At 41.7% G+C, this 14,380-nt stretch overlaps 1 protein-coding gene across 2 annotated transcripts in view; it reads right to left on the bottom strand.

Moving 5' to 3' along the window:
• Nucleotides 1-5,876: 5,876 nt before the first annotated feature.
• thsd7ba (thrombospondin, type I, domain containing 7Ba) overlaps nucleotides 5,877-14,380 on the bottom strand; it is a 164,762-nt gene continuing 156,258 nt past the window's right edge. For both annotated transcript variants that reach the window (XM_058622672.1, XM_058622671.1), the window contains exons 24-29: nucleotides 12,445-12,618; nucleotides 9,523-9,618; nucleotides 7,882-7,964; nucleotides 7,259-7,454; nucleotides 6,894-6,981; nucleotides 5,877-6,320 (exon numbers count right to left, since the gene is read on the bottom strand). In XM_058622672.1, coding sequence (XP_058478655.1) covers nucleotides 6,239-6,320; nucleotides 6,894-6,981; nucleotides 7,259-7,454; nucleotides 7,882-7,964; nucleotides 9,523-9,618; nucleotides 12,445-12,618 — 719 coding nt within the window. In that variant the 3' untranslated portion in view covers nucleotides 5,877-6,238. The remainder of the gene's footprint in view (nucleotides 6,321-6,893; nucleotides 6,982-7,258; nucleotides 7,455-7,881; nucleotides 7,965-9,522; nucleotides 9,619-12,444; nucleotides 12,619-14,380) is intronic.

Raw genomic sequence — 14,380 nt, 5'->3', positions numbered from 1 at the left:
TCAAAGATAATCCCTCCAGAGAAAACATATCAATCCTGGAGCCAAACCCAAAGTCCTGCACTTGGCACAACCTGCAGGGCTTGAAAAACAGGTTTCACATCGCCAGCAATGAAGGGCTGGCGAAAAATGAACTTTTTTTTTCTTTACTTTTCTTTCATATATAAAATAAAACTGTATTTGTATAGACAAACACAGGATTACATTATCTCAGGACACTTTTCATAGAAAGGCAGACTGAGACCTTGAGTGGGAAACACGAGAGTACAAGAGTTGATTCGACCACGTCTGTCTTTGGTTCACTCACATTTTGGACACAAACTACTCTTATTTGTCTACCGCTAATAGCAATGCGCTCAATTTCTCCAACTAAATCACATAGTTCAAGTCAAAGGCATTGTCACAACTAGAGTAGGTTGTAACACAATCTGAAAAGCATGTGTATTGTGCGTAACATGCCAAGACTGAAGCATCTTCCTGTGGTTGATGAAGAACAAAACACCTCATCACGATGAACAGTGTCAGCGGTGTGGATCCTAACGTGAGCAGAATTACTTTTACAGGAGAATCAAGGTAATATTCAAGGAAGATTGTGTTTGCCACTCACACACACAACACCTGTGTTTGTCTCATGTAATAAAACATACACTTGTGTGTGTTATCTGTCTAATCTGCAGACAATAATCTGTAGACAATAATCTGTATGTTTTCCAGGGGTGCACTCTTCATGGGCCCAGAACTCGCAGTCCACACATCTGATCCTCTAATTCTAACTAACCTGCACTTGTCAAATGTAAAGTACCTCACGTGGGGCGAGTCCATAGTACAAGTCTGCTGCCCCCCATTCAAGTAGTCAGTCAACACCTCTTTCCTGCTGTTTGTCAAAGACTTTTTGACTGCTGTGGCAGCACACACTGGGCCGCTGTCTTGACCCTTGTGAGGTCGTGCACTTTCTTGCAGTGTCTGCTCAGCGTTGCTGTACATGACAGATGGAGTACGGTTTGGCGACTGACCTCGCCAATTTTCACCGTCTCACTTAATCTGACGCAGGTTTAAGCACATTTTAATTGAATCCAATACAAGTTAAACAGTATAGTACTGTTTTTTTTTCTTTTTTTGTAATTTCTTACCTAAAAACACAGCCGTGCAAATTCACATGCAAGGTCAGGAAGGGCGTGGTTACACGTGGAATTGATTACGTGACTCTAATGTTATCCCTTATTGGTGAAAGTAATGCTTTTACCACTATCCCTTTGTTTAAAACCATCCCCAGTTTCCCCTGTACGTGTTATTAAATAGAATAAAGTAAATAAAAAATAAGAATTTTAATTATACTATGATAATAAGGATGACAATGATAGCCTTGAAACTGGATGTGGGTCCTGCAGCCCTGGAGTCACACATACCTACCAGAGATTAATGAAAAAATATAATAAATATAATTTAGAATAAAAACCACATCATAATCATTTGTTGTATTTTTGCATTCACAGTTTTGCCACTGGTTTCTATTTACCACACATTTTTTGACCTTCACGCACGACATAAAAAATCCATTAGTGTGATACATTAAATAACTGCACTCTTGTATCGCTACACAAACAAAATGCAACTTCGAGAATAAAAACAGAAAAAAATCAGACCCGATATTTAAAGTGATTCATTTCATGTCTCGACAAGCGTCATTTTCTCTGTGACTTTTTAAAAATCGGAGAGACTTGAGGTTTAATGGGTTGATAAGGTCAGCAGAAGTGAGGCGTGCTGCAGGACCATTTGTAATTTCCCCCTTAAAAACCTACACATAAAAGCCGGCCTATAAAATATTATATGCTAGTTTATATTTTCACATTGGCGAAGGTTGAAGAAGAAAATAAGTTGGAGCATGGAAAACGAGGAGAAATGCCACATAATTTTACTGCGTGACATCTATGTGACATCAGTTATAATATATTAGATAGACACTAACTAGGCCAAGAACTCAAATTAGACTGTAATTAGGTCACATACCCATCGGAAGAGATAATCCAGCCGTGACTCCTTTGGAGTTTAGTCAGATATGAATACGTGGCCTACGGTAGGAATTCATTGTTTAGTCAAAACACTATAACAATGTCAATTGACAGTGAATGCTACAGGGAATCTTGATGACCCAGACTGATTTTTAGTTTGGGACTTTTCATAATCATCAAGTGAAAGTAAATTACATTTCTTCAATCCAGAAAATATGCACACACTATTTGTCAAATTTCCGTGGAGCAAATAAATCAGCATCTTAATTTGCGTGGTGTACTTGTCCTTAGCCTCTAAAGCTGGCAGAGAGATCATTACACATGATCATTTCGCTGCTTTGAGGAAAACTCTTTTCGGGGGGGGGGGGGGGGGGGGGGGCGTTGCTGACTGACTCATTTTCAACATGAAACCGGCAGCTGGATTAAAAGGTGGCTGCCAAAATATGAAGCAAACGTTGCCAACTTGACCTTATTCCACCAACGTGTCTCTCTTTCTCTCTCTCTCACATTGACTCAGAGTTCAAGGCAGGCAAGAACTTCTAAGTCCTTCTATTGATTTCATGAGCTTGCACTGTCTTATCTATACACTCTCCGTGTGCCACCTCCACATTCTCAGATCTCGGGGTTTGGGATTCTTAGTATAACTCGAAAAATATAGAAGCTAAAAAAAAAAAAACCATGAGGTAAGTCTGAGTGTCTAGTTTCCGAACTTCAATATTTATTTTTCACACACGCACAGAGTTTGTGTTTGTGTGTATTATACTAGATTGGAAGAACATATGGTCAAATTTGAAATTATATTTATTATACAACCGAAATTGGACCAAGCCGACTGACTGAATGTGTGAACATGTTTTGATGGTGGGAGGAAACCCACGCAGACACAGGGAGAACATGCAAACAGACCAGTAATCAAACCCAGCAGTGCTGTGAGGCAACAGTGCTAACTACTACTAATCCCTACCCGCCCAGTGCGACCGCTGTATTTAACCCATGCTATCTACACACCACAAGCATCTGCGTCTGTGGTGGAACAATGGTGGTCAGGTTCCTTGCTCAAGGGCACCACAGTCCCAGGATTCGAACCAGTGACCATCCGGTTACAAGCCCAAATTCCTATGAGCTGCCATGTAAATGCCTGTCGACGATGATCCAGGAACCACTAAGGATTATCCAAGAAGTATTTTTCTAAAATGTTGAGGCAATCTATGAAAAAGATGCAAAAGTTACTATTTTACAGGACAAATGAAAACTTTAAATTGGATCGAAAAGCATTGCTATAGAAGAAACAGCCAACACAGATTTACAGATTCTCTGGGAAATAAAACTAATCAGACAGCAATGGACTATTCAGAGCCCCTCGATCTCCCTCAAAGCTCAAACATCTTTATCTTAGCCTGTATATTAAGACAAAGGCAAATGTTGTCCAGAGGTAGCCGGTGATCAAAAAACAGTGTGATTCTAGCGTGACCTCCACCGAGCGGCTTCTTTCTCTGTCCTCCCGTTGCACGTCTCCCTCAGATATTTCTGCCCACTGAGGTCTACAAGTCAAGAAAAAACATTTCATCAAAAGAAAACAAGAGAGGAATATTTCAGTAAGACACAGCTGCACGTTCATTTACCAAATATCTCGAGCCCGGGTGATGAAATCCGTAAGAACATTTCCACTCTGATGGGATGCAAACAAGCACATCAATATTAATCAGTAACAGATGATAATAAACACTCATTACTTTAAAAGGTTAAGCATTGTTCCAACAAAATATTCATTAACGTCTCACTCTGCGCTGCCAAATGACAACAGCGTGCTGCCGTTTATTGGAAGGATCCATCTCGCGCGTAACAGATGAATCGTGATTAAAAGTGGGCACCGCCGTCGCGGAGCTGTTCACATGTCCTTACAGGAACCTGCGGAGACGTCACGAGAGCTTTGGAAATGAGCTGGATCGAACATGACAAGATGGGCCCACATCTCTACCACAGATCAGACGGCCGCGACACAAGCATTTGAATTCAAGCTCCTCTTAAACAAAAGTGACAGTCTTAAATAAATGAATTAGATGAGAACAAAAGATTTAAGCACCATTTCCCTCACAACCTGTGAGCATCCTGGGACGATCAGACTGGGAATCTGCCCGCGGGGGCAAGATGAATCTTATCAGATGCTCATCTATTCCAGGCTCTGCCTCAGTCCCTGTATCAGTAATTACAATTTATCGGGATTCGAGAGTCGAGAACCCGATGGAAATCAGAGCGTCTCTCGCTAAGTCTGAACTATGAAGGTGCACAGAAGATAAAAATATGCGGCGTTTTATTTTCACATTGTTTCACAATTTATTTGCATTTTTGTCCAGGTGGATAGTAACACAAACAGCATGGTACTGTAAACAATGAATGAACATACTTTTACGGGATTTTACGGGACACGACCCAACTGAATTCTCATATCGGGTCAGAGACTTTTCTTCTTCTTTTTTTTTCTTCTTCTTAGTTTGTCGTGTTCTCTAAAAATTTAAACACGTCCAACTTCGGTCGCCCTTGAACCAAATGTGACCCGATAGCAAGTATTTGTCCCTCTGTTGGCCAAATATTAGAAACACTATCTAAAAGAAACTACTTAAAAAAATGTTTTGGCAATTTGTAAAACAAAATCTCTGCAAGGCCACTTGGAGCACTTTCTGTCAAAATGGATCAAGCATGCCTACATACAATCAGCTGTTGATGTACAGTTGTTGCACCGCGTAACAACCGTATTTTTGCACAACCATCGAGATTATAGAGTTTCTGGTAAAATACATTCAGAAGGAGGTCGGATAACACGAGACCTAATCTTCAGTTTGTGGAGGCAGAAAGAAACGGCGTAAACTCTGGTCACAGCCAAAAGCACCAAGTATCAGGAACGGGATTCTCCACTGGGTTACGATGACGGATGCTCATTTCACGTTACATTCAGTTTTACAAAAGTCACCGATGCTTTGTGCTGCAGGTGTGAAACCTTGAATGGGCTACAGCCTATATTTTTTATGAATGAGCGCCACAGATATAGGAATAAGAAATTGCTCAGTAAATTAACATTTGCTCACAAATATTTGGCATTTACTGTGTTTGAGCCCCATATTTATGGTCCAAATGTTATTTTCTTTAGAACTGGTGACATCTACTAATTTTTTTTTTCATTTAAAAGTGTAATTTACCATTTCTAATGTTGCATTGGTTTTGTTTTTACCTGTGATGAGGGTGAACAGCTTCTGTGGTATGATTATTATCATGCTGGAAAGTTGATCATTTGCATTCAAGGTGTGTCAAGTGTTGCTCTCTGATAACTCAAGATGGCGTTTGTCACCGGAGCAGCAGTTCTTTATTGTTCCTTAATTTAGTCCTTGGTGGCTGAATGTCTTATGAGCATCGGGGAGGAGAATTTACTGCATCACTGAATCGTTTCACTCAAGGCAAGCCTGTTTTTGGTCTCCACATATACATAACATATGGCATCATCAAGAAAACACAATCTGACGGTAACAACTTGCATTACAATTCAAACACTAGAAAAGTCATTTTGAAAAGAAAAAAGGGAATCAGCACTAACATAGTGCATAAGGAACTTTGATTATTCTCAGAAATTGAAAAGAAAAAAAAAAAGACTTGCTTGTTTACCCAAAAGGCTTGACTTTTTTTTTTTTTTTACAAAGATCCAGCACTAATGAGACAAAGTCAAATGTCAGTGTTCCATTATTCTGTGAATGTCATGAGTGGCCTAAAATGTTTTGTCTCCCTCATGACACAGATACGAGGCATGTCATCATCCGGCCCCCTCTCGACCCCCCTACAGCGTAAGTCAGCGCCTGTGGATCCACTTTTTCTTTGCCATCGTCATCTTTTGTGGGGTTCCAGACTGCGCTTCAATGTTGTATTCACGTTGCAAGCAATTAATAAAAGAAACTACAAGTCTTTTTTATTTCACATTTTCACCACGATGAGCTTTGGTTCCTCGCCATCGCAGAGAAGACGGCTACAGTCAAGCGTCTGGGGCTACGTCGCCCTTCGACGGCAAATCACGAGAGCTCGTCCGTCTGCTCCATGTCTGCACTGCAGTTGATACAACAACAAAGACGTTACCCAGCTCAACCCGGGGGCCGGTGATCGGGGGAATGTGATGGATGTGCTAACGATGTGAACACAGTCGGGAGTCCGTCCAGGGCTGAGCGTGTCCTTGTGAGGTACAGAGGCATTGGTTACATGTCCATGTCCCCATCATAGGCCAAGGTTAAGGGCTTCTGTGGCGGAGCGGACGCCTTTGTGGCTTTGGACGGTTTACTGAAAAGAGGAGGAAACGACACCAGAGAATAGAGGGAGAAAAAGAAGAAGACAATGCTGACAGGCATCAAGTTAGAGACAATAAGAAAGCAACAACCTTTTTGTCAGTCTTTATGGACTATTCTAAATTAAAAGGTAGAACAAGCTGAAAGGCAAGTGAGAAACTATCCTATGTTTTTGTTAAGTAATGTTAAAGTGATTGTTCAGGGAGATTTTGGACCAACATGACAACACACACACTCCAATGTGATCGTTTGAGGCAATTGTTTTTGATGAACTGTGTTCATCCCTGTTATGTTCAGAGATTTATACAATCAATGCCAAAGAAGACTATCAGTCTTCTTTGCCCTGAAGAGTCATGAAGGTCCAACACCACCTCACTGGGACACCACACGTTGCATTTGTACTTCGATATGTCAACCATGTGTCCTTGATACTTCTTGATCATTGTTTTAAAGGAGAGCTGGTGAGAGAGAATTTGCTTCTCAGCAGTGTGTCGCACCTAAAACAGAGCGGTTGTTTTTTAAAACTGTACAAAGGGAGAATCTGTTAAGACAGTGATGTAGTACATACCAAACCAGGAATGATAATGTAATAATGAAGAGTATAAGGATGAATCCAACAGCAGTCACGGCGTAAACCCACAGCTTTACTCTTCCATCTGTGGAAGCAAAAAAAAAAAAAAACGGTTTTAATTCAACGTTTTAAATTCTTGTTTGCCTTAATTGTTTTTTTTTTTTTTATCTGATCAGTTTTTATAAGCATCAGTGATATTATATGGACATTATAAGAGCACAAGGTTGTCATGTGTGGTTTCCAGTTAAGAATAAAAGGAGATTTTTTTCTCCACTCATTGCTTATGTGATCCTAGAACAACAAAGGCAAGAATGCTCTTGTAGACACTGATTGAGCTGTAAAAATGATTTCCATTTCAGTACCTGGGCCAACAGGTCGTAAGGTCCACTCAGTGAAGAGGTCCTGGGCCGGAGACGGCCCTGGTTTTAATCTTCCAGAGTTGGTTTTCACATCGGCTTTCTTGTTGTTGTCCACCCCCGGGGTTCTGGTGCAATAGTCCAAGAAACCGTGCGTGGTCATCACTTCAGTGTAACCCTTCTCACACCCACACACACCACTCTGCAAGAAGACCATCATTTATAATCGACACAAGGCAACTGTAATTGTTCCTTTCCTGCTGCTGCTGCTGCTGCTGCTGCAGGAAACAGTGCTGACAAAACAGTCCGTGTAGTCACGTACGGGATTACTCTGCTTCACTGCGCTTCCGACTCGTGATGCAGGTTGATTCATCCCAGCGCTGGCATTAAGCTGTGGTCTTCAGGGGTGGATCACGACAAATTTGGAGATTGATAAGAGTGATCTTTTCAACATTATGGGATGTACATGGAAGCACCGGTGCTCCCCTGTTTTGCGTTTTAAGTGCAATTACATGAAGGTTGCACTGAGGGGCAGTAAAACTTCAAGGTGGACTATTATTTCTCATTTTCACTTCATTTCTTCACCCCCCCCCTCCCCTCCTCCCCCCTTCCCAGCACAATGATCTTACCGGTGTGCAGTGTGAGAAGGGTTTAGTGCACGGAGGATGGCAGTGTCTGACCGTGGTTGGCCTTTTCTGTGGGAAACAACCCCCTGGAGAAAAACAACAGGTTTTAATTTCTGTTCCTTTGCCCATTGATCACCAAATTAATGTACTGCCACACCTGATTAATGGCCCCAGCTGCCTATCAGGGTCCCTGATCAATCTGTGAACATTTTAATTCCAACATGGAAAATTGCATGTCAAAATATCAAAGAGTAATGCCTTGGGCTCTTGCCTTCTCTGCAGAGGGAGGTTATTCCTTCTGGGCTCATATTTGTCAGAAACACTTCCTTACAGCGATAAGATCCCATTCTCGCACTATTTACAGCACATCAAGCTCGCCTAAAGCTTTCGTTCCCACAACACTATTACCTTTGTTCGCTTTCTCTACGCCTGCTTTACTTGCCACAAATACAAATGCATGATTATATTTATATGGATTGAAAGCCTCCAAGCTCGGAGTGGGGTTTATTGATTACTTATGTTAAGAGGGAGAGGAGAAATCGATGGCGACTGCTCCTAGAATGGGCAGCTCAAATAAGGTGTTAATTTCCACTCGAACGCTACACTCAAATGACTCTTCGTTTATGAGTATCCGAGCTTATTTTTATATGCATATGCATGTGAGTACATTTAAGCTCACGCTGTGTGCCGTGATACACAATTATGGCTGTTTAAAAGTCCAGTGAGTAACATTTAGGAGGCAGAAATCGAACATATCACAAATAAATGTAAAAATCTAATGTAAAACATTTGATTTTTTTTTAGCCTTAGAATAACCCTTTTACATGTGCTATGTTTCTGCAGCAGTCTGAACTGCCTATTGAGGAGGAATCTTACAACCTAAATGAGGAGCAGCTCCTGCCACAGAAAGCAACACAAAAGCAGAAGGAAACCGCGTGGGGGAGTGGAAAGGATATACGTTGCCTTACTTTTTCTGATGCACTTAAAAAAGGGAGGGTTTATCGCACTCTGTCGTATCACCATAAGACCAGAAGTCTTACACACTGGACCATTAAAGAGGGAGCAGTAACTAGGTTATTCTTCATATAGTATCATATTATTGTAAACAGACTAACAAGAGCAAATATGTTGCAATTGTCTTTGTATCCTCTTCACAATTTTTTTTTCAATTATCTCTTGAATAAAGGAGGAAAATCCATTTTAATTTTGTTGTCGCGCCGCCCGCTACAAGCATCTCTGCAAAAAAAATAAATAAAATTACCCATGTAACAGCTTTTTCAGGTGGATGAAAGTAGATTCACTGACTGTTGTGGAGACACTTACAATGTTGGTTCAGAACAATCAGATAATCTGATATTGAAGCACATATTCATGAGATCCAGACTGAATAGAAAAACGAGACTGTGCAGTTTTTTCACTTTTTTTTTGCTTTTCACACGGATTCAGCTCAGTACTGGAGAACAAAGGAGGAACTGGGACACTTTCAGCTGCAGTCTGCACTAAGCCAGATTTATATATATATATATATATATATATATATATATAGATATTCATACTTATATACTCATCTGTGTCTGTGTGTGTTCCCACGAATGTGTCAGCATGACCCAGCTGGAGGGGCCAGAAGACGCTGCTGCAACTCACCTGTGACATTGACACCATCCGAGCGCTGACACCACACGACTCGCTCATTGTTGCTCCATCCTCCTGTCCGCCACTGGTAACTGTGGCACTTTCCCTCTGTGGCAACGGCAGAGAGACAGAGGCGATGCTCATTAGCAGTTTGTGTAGGGCATCCGGCGCCGCCATCATTCTCCCATGGACATTAACCACCACTTCTTCTGCTGCCCTGCTACTTCATCTTATAGGAAAAGACGTATTATGTGTGTAGTGAAAGGATAAGAGCACCTTTCCACTCAAGCAGTGTTCTATATGACAAAGGCATCTCTGGAGGAAATGAGGCAGTAGAAATTGGACAGCTCTTATATTTCATTTTTAAAAGAAGGCTCTTATTTTCCTGGGGGAAAAACCGTCGGGGATGACTGGTGAAATACACAATTTACTTAAAAATTACACACATCATATACATGGGTGTGTTGCAGTCACAATAATGCCAAGTACCTGACACTTAGTGCTTGACAAGCAAGTGATAAAATCATCTAATTAATGGGGGAAAGAGACGAGTAGATGGTTCTGTGCAGGCATTCAAAAAAGTTTAACAGAGTTCCAAACGATGGAGAAACTTAGAAACATATGACACACAAGAAAACCAGTATATCTGTGGTGAAACTGTGAAAAGCCTTTACAATGATTTGCTTGCCATGGCTATATCTTCACAGAGGAAACCAATGCTCTCCAAAAGAAAACCAAGAGCAGTTCTGTTACACTACTGTATAACAGAACTGGGCTGTGAGCTAAGGTCAAACTGTTAGACGCACACAAATAACAACACACACACACACACAACATAAAAGCTTCCTCACAACACTGAAATAAATCTGCAACACAATGACTTCAAACAAGGGAAATCCACTTTTTGCAGTGAACCAGTCAAAGCCGGGAATAGCCAATAGAGATGCTTTGGCGTGACATTTGGAAAAAAAAGAAAGAAAGATATTCCCAAGAGAAATCCTGATAAAATCTCTGAGCTGAAACAAATGGAGGTTCCGCCAATTCCAAGGGTTCACGAACTGTATCCACTAGTACAGTGACTTAACGCACACGCCGCACAGCTAATACCTTCCGCTGGTGCTTTGGTAAGTTCTGTGTTGTGTATATAATTGTGAAAAGAGTCAGCACTAGGGGGGGGGGGGACGCACAACAACAAAGCTCTGCTAAACTGAGAGAGTGAATCACACACAGAGAGTTGTGTGGAGTGGACAGGCTTATCCCTTCTGTTACCAATTTGGCATGTGCGTACTTCTCATTACCATAACATCCTCGACTATGGACTGGGGAAGTGTCCAGGGTCCCCAGTGTCCCCCCCCCCACGACCCTCATGTGGAGGATAAAGCAGGAGAAGATGGATCAATGGATACCGGAAAGCAGATATAGATTGCGCCCATATACTCATCATTACGGTAGCCCTCGGGACCTCAGCAGACAAGATTCGCCAGCATGTCACACGCTTCTCAGTACTGTATTCATAAACCTTTGAATAACTGCCAGATGTTGAAAGTAAAAGGTATCTTGGAAACAGGAACACTCACTCGCTCACTGAACATTTTTTGACAATTCTGCAGCAATCAAATCTAAATAAATCCAGGCGGCCTGATTATCATGATGGTCATAAGAGGGTTAAGCAGCAGTGTGTGAACTCATTTGACAACAGTTTGACTCTAGATGACATTTGTTTACATTGTGTTTGTAAATCTGACTAAGAGGAAAATTTAAAGAATTATATAATCCAGAAAACAGGGTCAGTCCAAATACTTCAAACACTTGCCCTGGGAGCTGTATTACCATTTGATGGTTAATAATGTGATCTTTCTTTTAAAGCACTACTCCTACTGGAACTTAGTTCCAGTGATCACGCTTAAATCACCAACAACAAAAAAACCTCACCACTTACTGAACAGATAGCCATTTAGAAAGCATTTGAAATACCTCCCGACAGACAGGTTGTCCTTCAGCAGAGCCCAGAAGAGGCCTTCAGTCCATAATGTCTACTATCAGCTCTGACAGTGGGTGTTTTGTAGCGATGCAAACCCTACTCTTCTGTTGTTTGAATGTTGAAAAGTAAGTGCAAGTATCGAGGGCAGCAGAACTGAATAGAACATGTTCCTGTTGCCCCCCATGAGCAGATTTAAATTCTATCCCATCCAACAGAGACTTTTGTTCTAATGTTTAGAATTCCTGCATATTTACATTGATGCTTAATGCGTGCAGTCCTAATTCAATAAACCTAATCATAAAAACCCCCAACACATGCATGTGTTTGACCGATGCACATGAAGAAAAGAAAGCTCTCACCTTCCAGACACTTGATATTCACTTAATGGAAAGCTACTCTGCGATTTTTACATCTATTCATAGAGAGAATAAAGGTCAGCATATCCCACCTACTGTGGTTCTTGCCACTTTGCATTTGCCTGCAGTGCTCATAAAACCTGCATTCTTTAAAATCCCCCTTTCTTCTTGTGGTCAGCTTAAGGGCAGTTTAAACAAGCTGTTAACACAACACAGAGATATATTATCACTGATAGCAAACAAAGAGTTTATTAATACATCCAGCGGTAATGGAGCAAACGAGTTAGCATTCGTTTGGTGTCATGTTTCCGGCCACATGATGAATGTTGGTCCATTAGTCACTCTCCTCCTGGCTCCGTCTTTGGACTCCGCTACTTCCTGTGGGAAATATCTGGCTCTTTAGCTGCTCAACGCTCCACTCTGTCCGGTAGATACGGGCTCTAACTTTTGTCTTACTGCTTTTTATCTCTCTGCTGGAAACAACTGCAAATGTGCTGGTTGTAAAACAAGACCTGCAGGAAGCTGAGGAACCTCAAAAGAGTGTGGTAGTTAACTCTAATATAAATATCATGATTATACCCATAGTGGCATCATTACCTTTGCAGGGCTGTGTCTCAAAGACTTGATGTGGGCAGCTGCCCTGATTCTCCATGATCTGGATGATCACGGCTCTGGAGCGAGCTTGGCGACCCGTGGTCTCGAAGCTCCGCCCCTCCAGGCAGGTCAGCTGGCAGGAGCTCCATGTGGACCACTCAGTCAAATGGCAGTCTCCTGAGAAGGTAAGAAAAACCCCAAAATAACATGATACTGAGACATCCATTTTAGAAACTCGGCCACGGTTTATATTCAGCTTGCCAACAATGTTTCAGGGATCATTTTTATCATTTTATTGGCTCCCCCACTGGCTTCTGCAACATTTACAAGAGATCAAAAACAACTTCAGCACACGTCTATCGCTGATAATGTACCAAATGCAAAAAGAAATTACCCAGACAGCCCAGTGGGGATTCAGGAGTAATAGGCCAAACAGAGTTATAAATTATACAACACAAGTTGTAGCACAGAGCCCAACTGTAACATCAACACACAATGCCGAAAAATGTCAGGGGAGGACTAAATTCATTAAGTATTGGAAAGGTTTTCAGTGGATAGAGTCAGTGTACAAATAACACGTAAACACTTGAAGGTCAAGCATTAATATCCATTATATATAATCCTTGACAGGGTCATATTGTAGTGATAATATCACCTGCTGCCACAGCTCCTCAGCCAGAACAACCTTCTGATTCTCAGCCCTGAACGTCAATTAATGGCTGTCTGTGGACTCGCACATCTCATTATCTTTCATCTCCATACGGATCCACTCGATCAGCTTCCCTCATGCTGCTCCAGCTGCGGTAACACGCTGTGGCAAAAGCTTGCAGTACACCTCGGGAAGCGGCGCACATACACACAACATCACATACATGTCAACAACCCTTCCCCTGGCCCCTGCACTTCGTTTGCCAACGCACACGCACACACGCAGATGCTGTGGCCATCAAACAGGCCTGAGCCTGAGCCAGGGCTCACAGCAATGTGAGTGATGAATCAAGGCGAGGATCAGAGGCGCGAGAGAGACAGATGAGCAGAAGCAAGCGCTGCGAGACGGCGCCTCTTCATCGTGAAAGACATTAACAGGCAACCTAAAGGAGATCTAAGGAGGTTGCTTTAAATCATATAGTAAAGTTCCTAATATGTTCTACAGCATCATACCTGGCTTGTACATAATGAGAATAAAGTCCCATGATACATTTTTTGAGGTGGCCTTAGAGGCATTAAAAAATATACATTAATAAATGACTAAAAACCAGTCGGCATCGTAGGATGTCAGTCAAGCATGATCTGCTGGGTTCCTGTTGCCATGGTGATAAAGATGATGTACATACTTTCAGTGTGCACAAATGCAATTAAGAAAAAACACCTTCATTCCCTTTGTCCCCTATATCCTGAGCAGAACAAATAATTAATGGCAGTGATGGTGTCATATTATTAATAAACTGTCTAAAATATGGGAGTGAAGCCTGATTTTGGCACCAAACTATCCACTGTCAAAAGTAAAACACCTCAAATAGTTACAGTATAACTTTTTTTTTTCCTTCTTTTTTACGCTTGTACTTTTCACTGCACAGCCATCTCCACTACTGAGATTCACAACAGTGCACCGGCAGTGCCAATCTGAGCCGGAATTCATTTATTTTTTTCTCTCTTCTTATTCCTTCGCCAAGTTACAGCTGTGGGTAGAACTCTGCCAAAACCGGTGCTCTTTTTATCATTATCCATCTCAGAAAACAGGGTGCATGTGGTTTTATGTGTCCTACAAATTGGAAACAGTGAATGCAGATACGCAGCAAAGGAAACAAGTTGATCAAGGCCCACTCCTTATTCATTTTGCCAGCCATGTGTGCAGCTGTGCAGCATCCGCACACAGGCACCTGCTTCTTCTTTCACTCTGGGTTTTCTGTCTAATTTGTGTAAAATTGTGTAAGATTGG

This window comes from Solea solea, chromosome 2 (genome assembly GCF_958295425.1).
Source record: "Solea solea chromosome 2, fSolSol10.1, whole genome shotgun sequence".
NCBI classification, from domain to species: Eukaryota; Metazoa; Chordata; class Actinopteri; order Pleuronectiformes; family Soleidae; genus Solea; species Solea solea.
The sequence above is the reverse complement of the archived record's forward strand: the minus strand, read 5'-3'. Positions and strand labels throughout refer to the sequence as shown.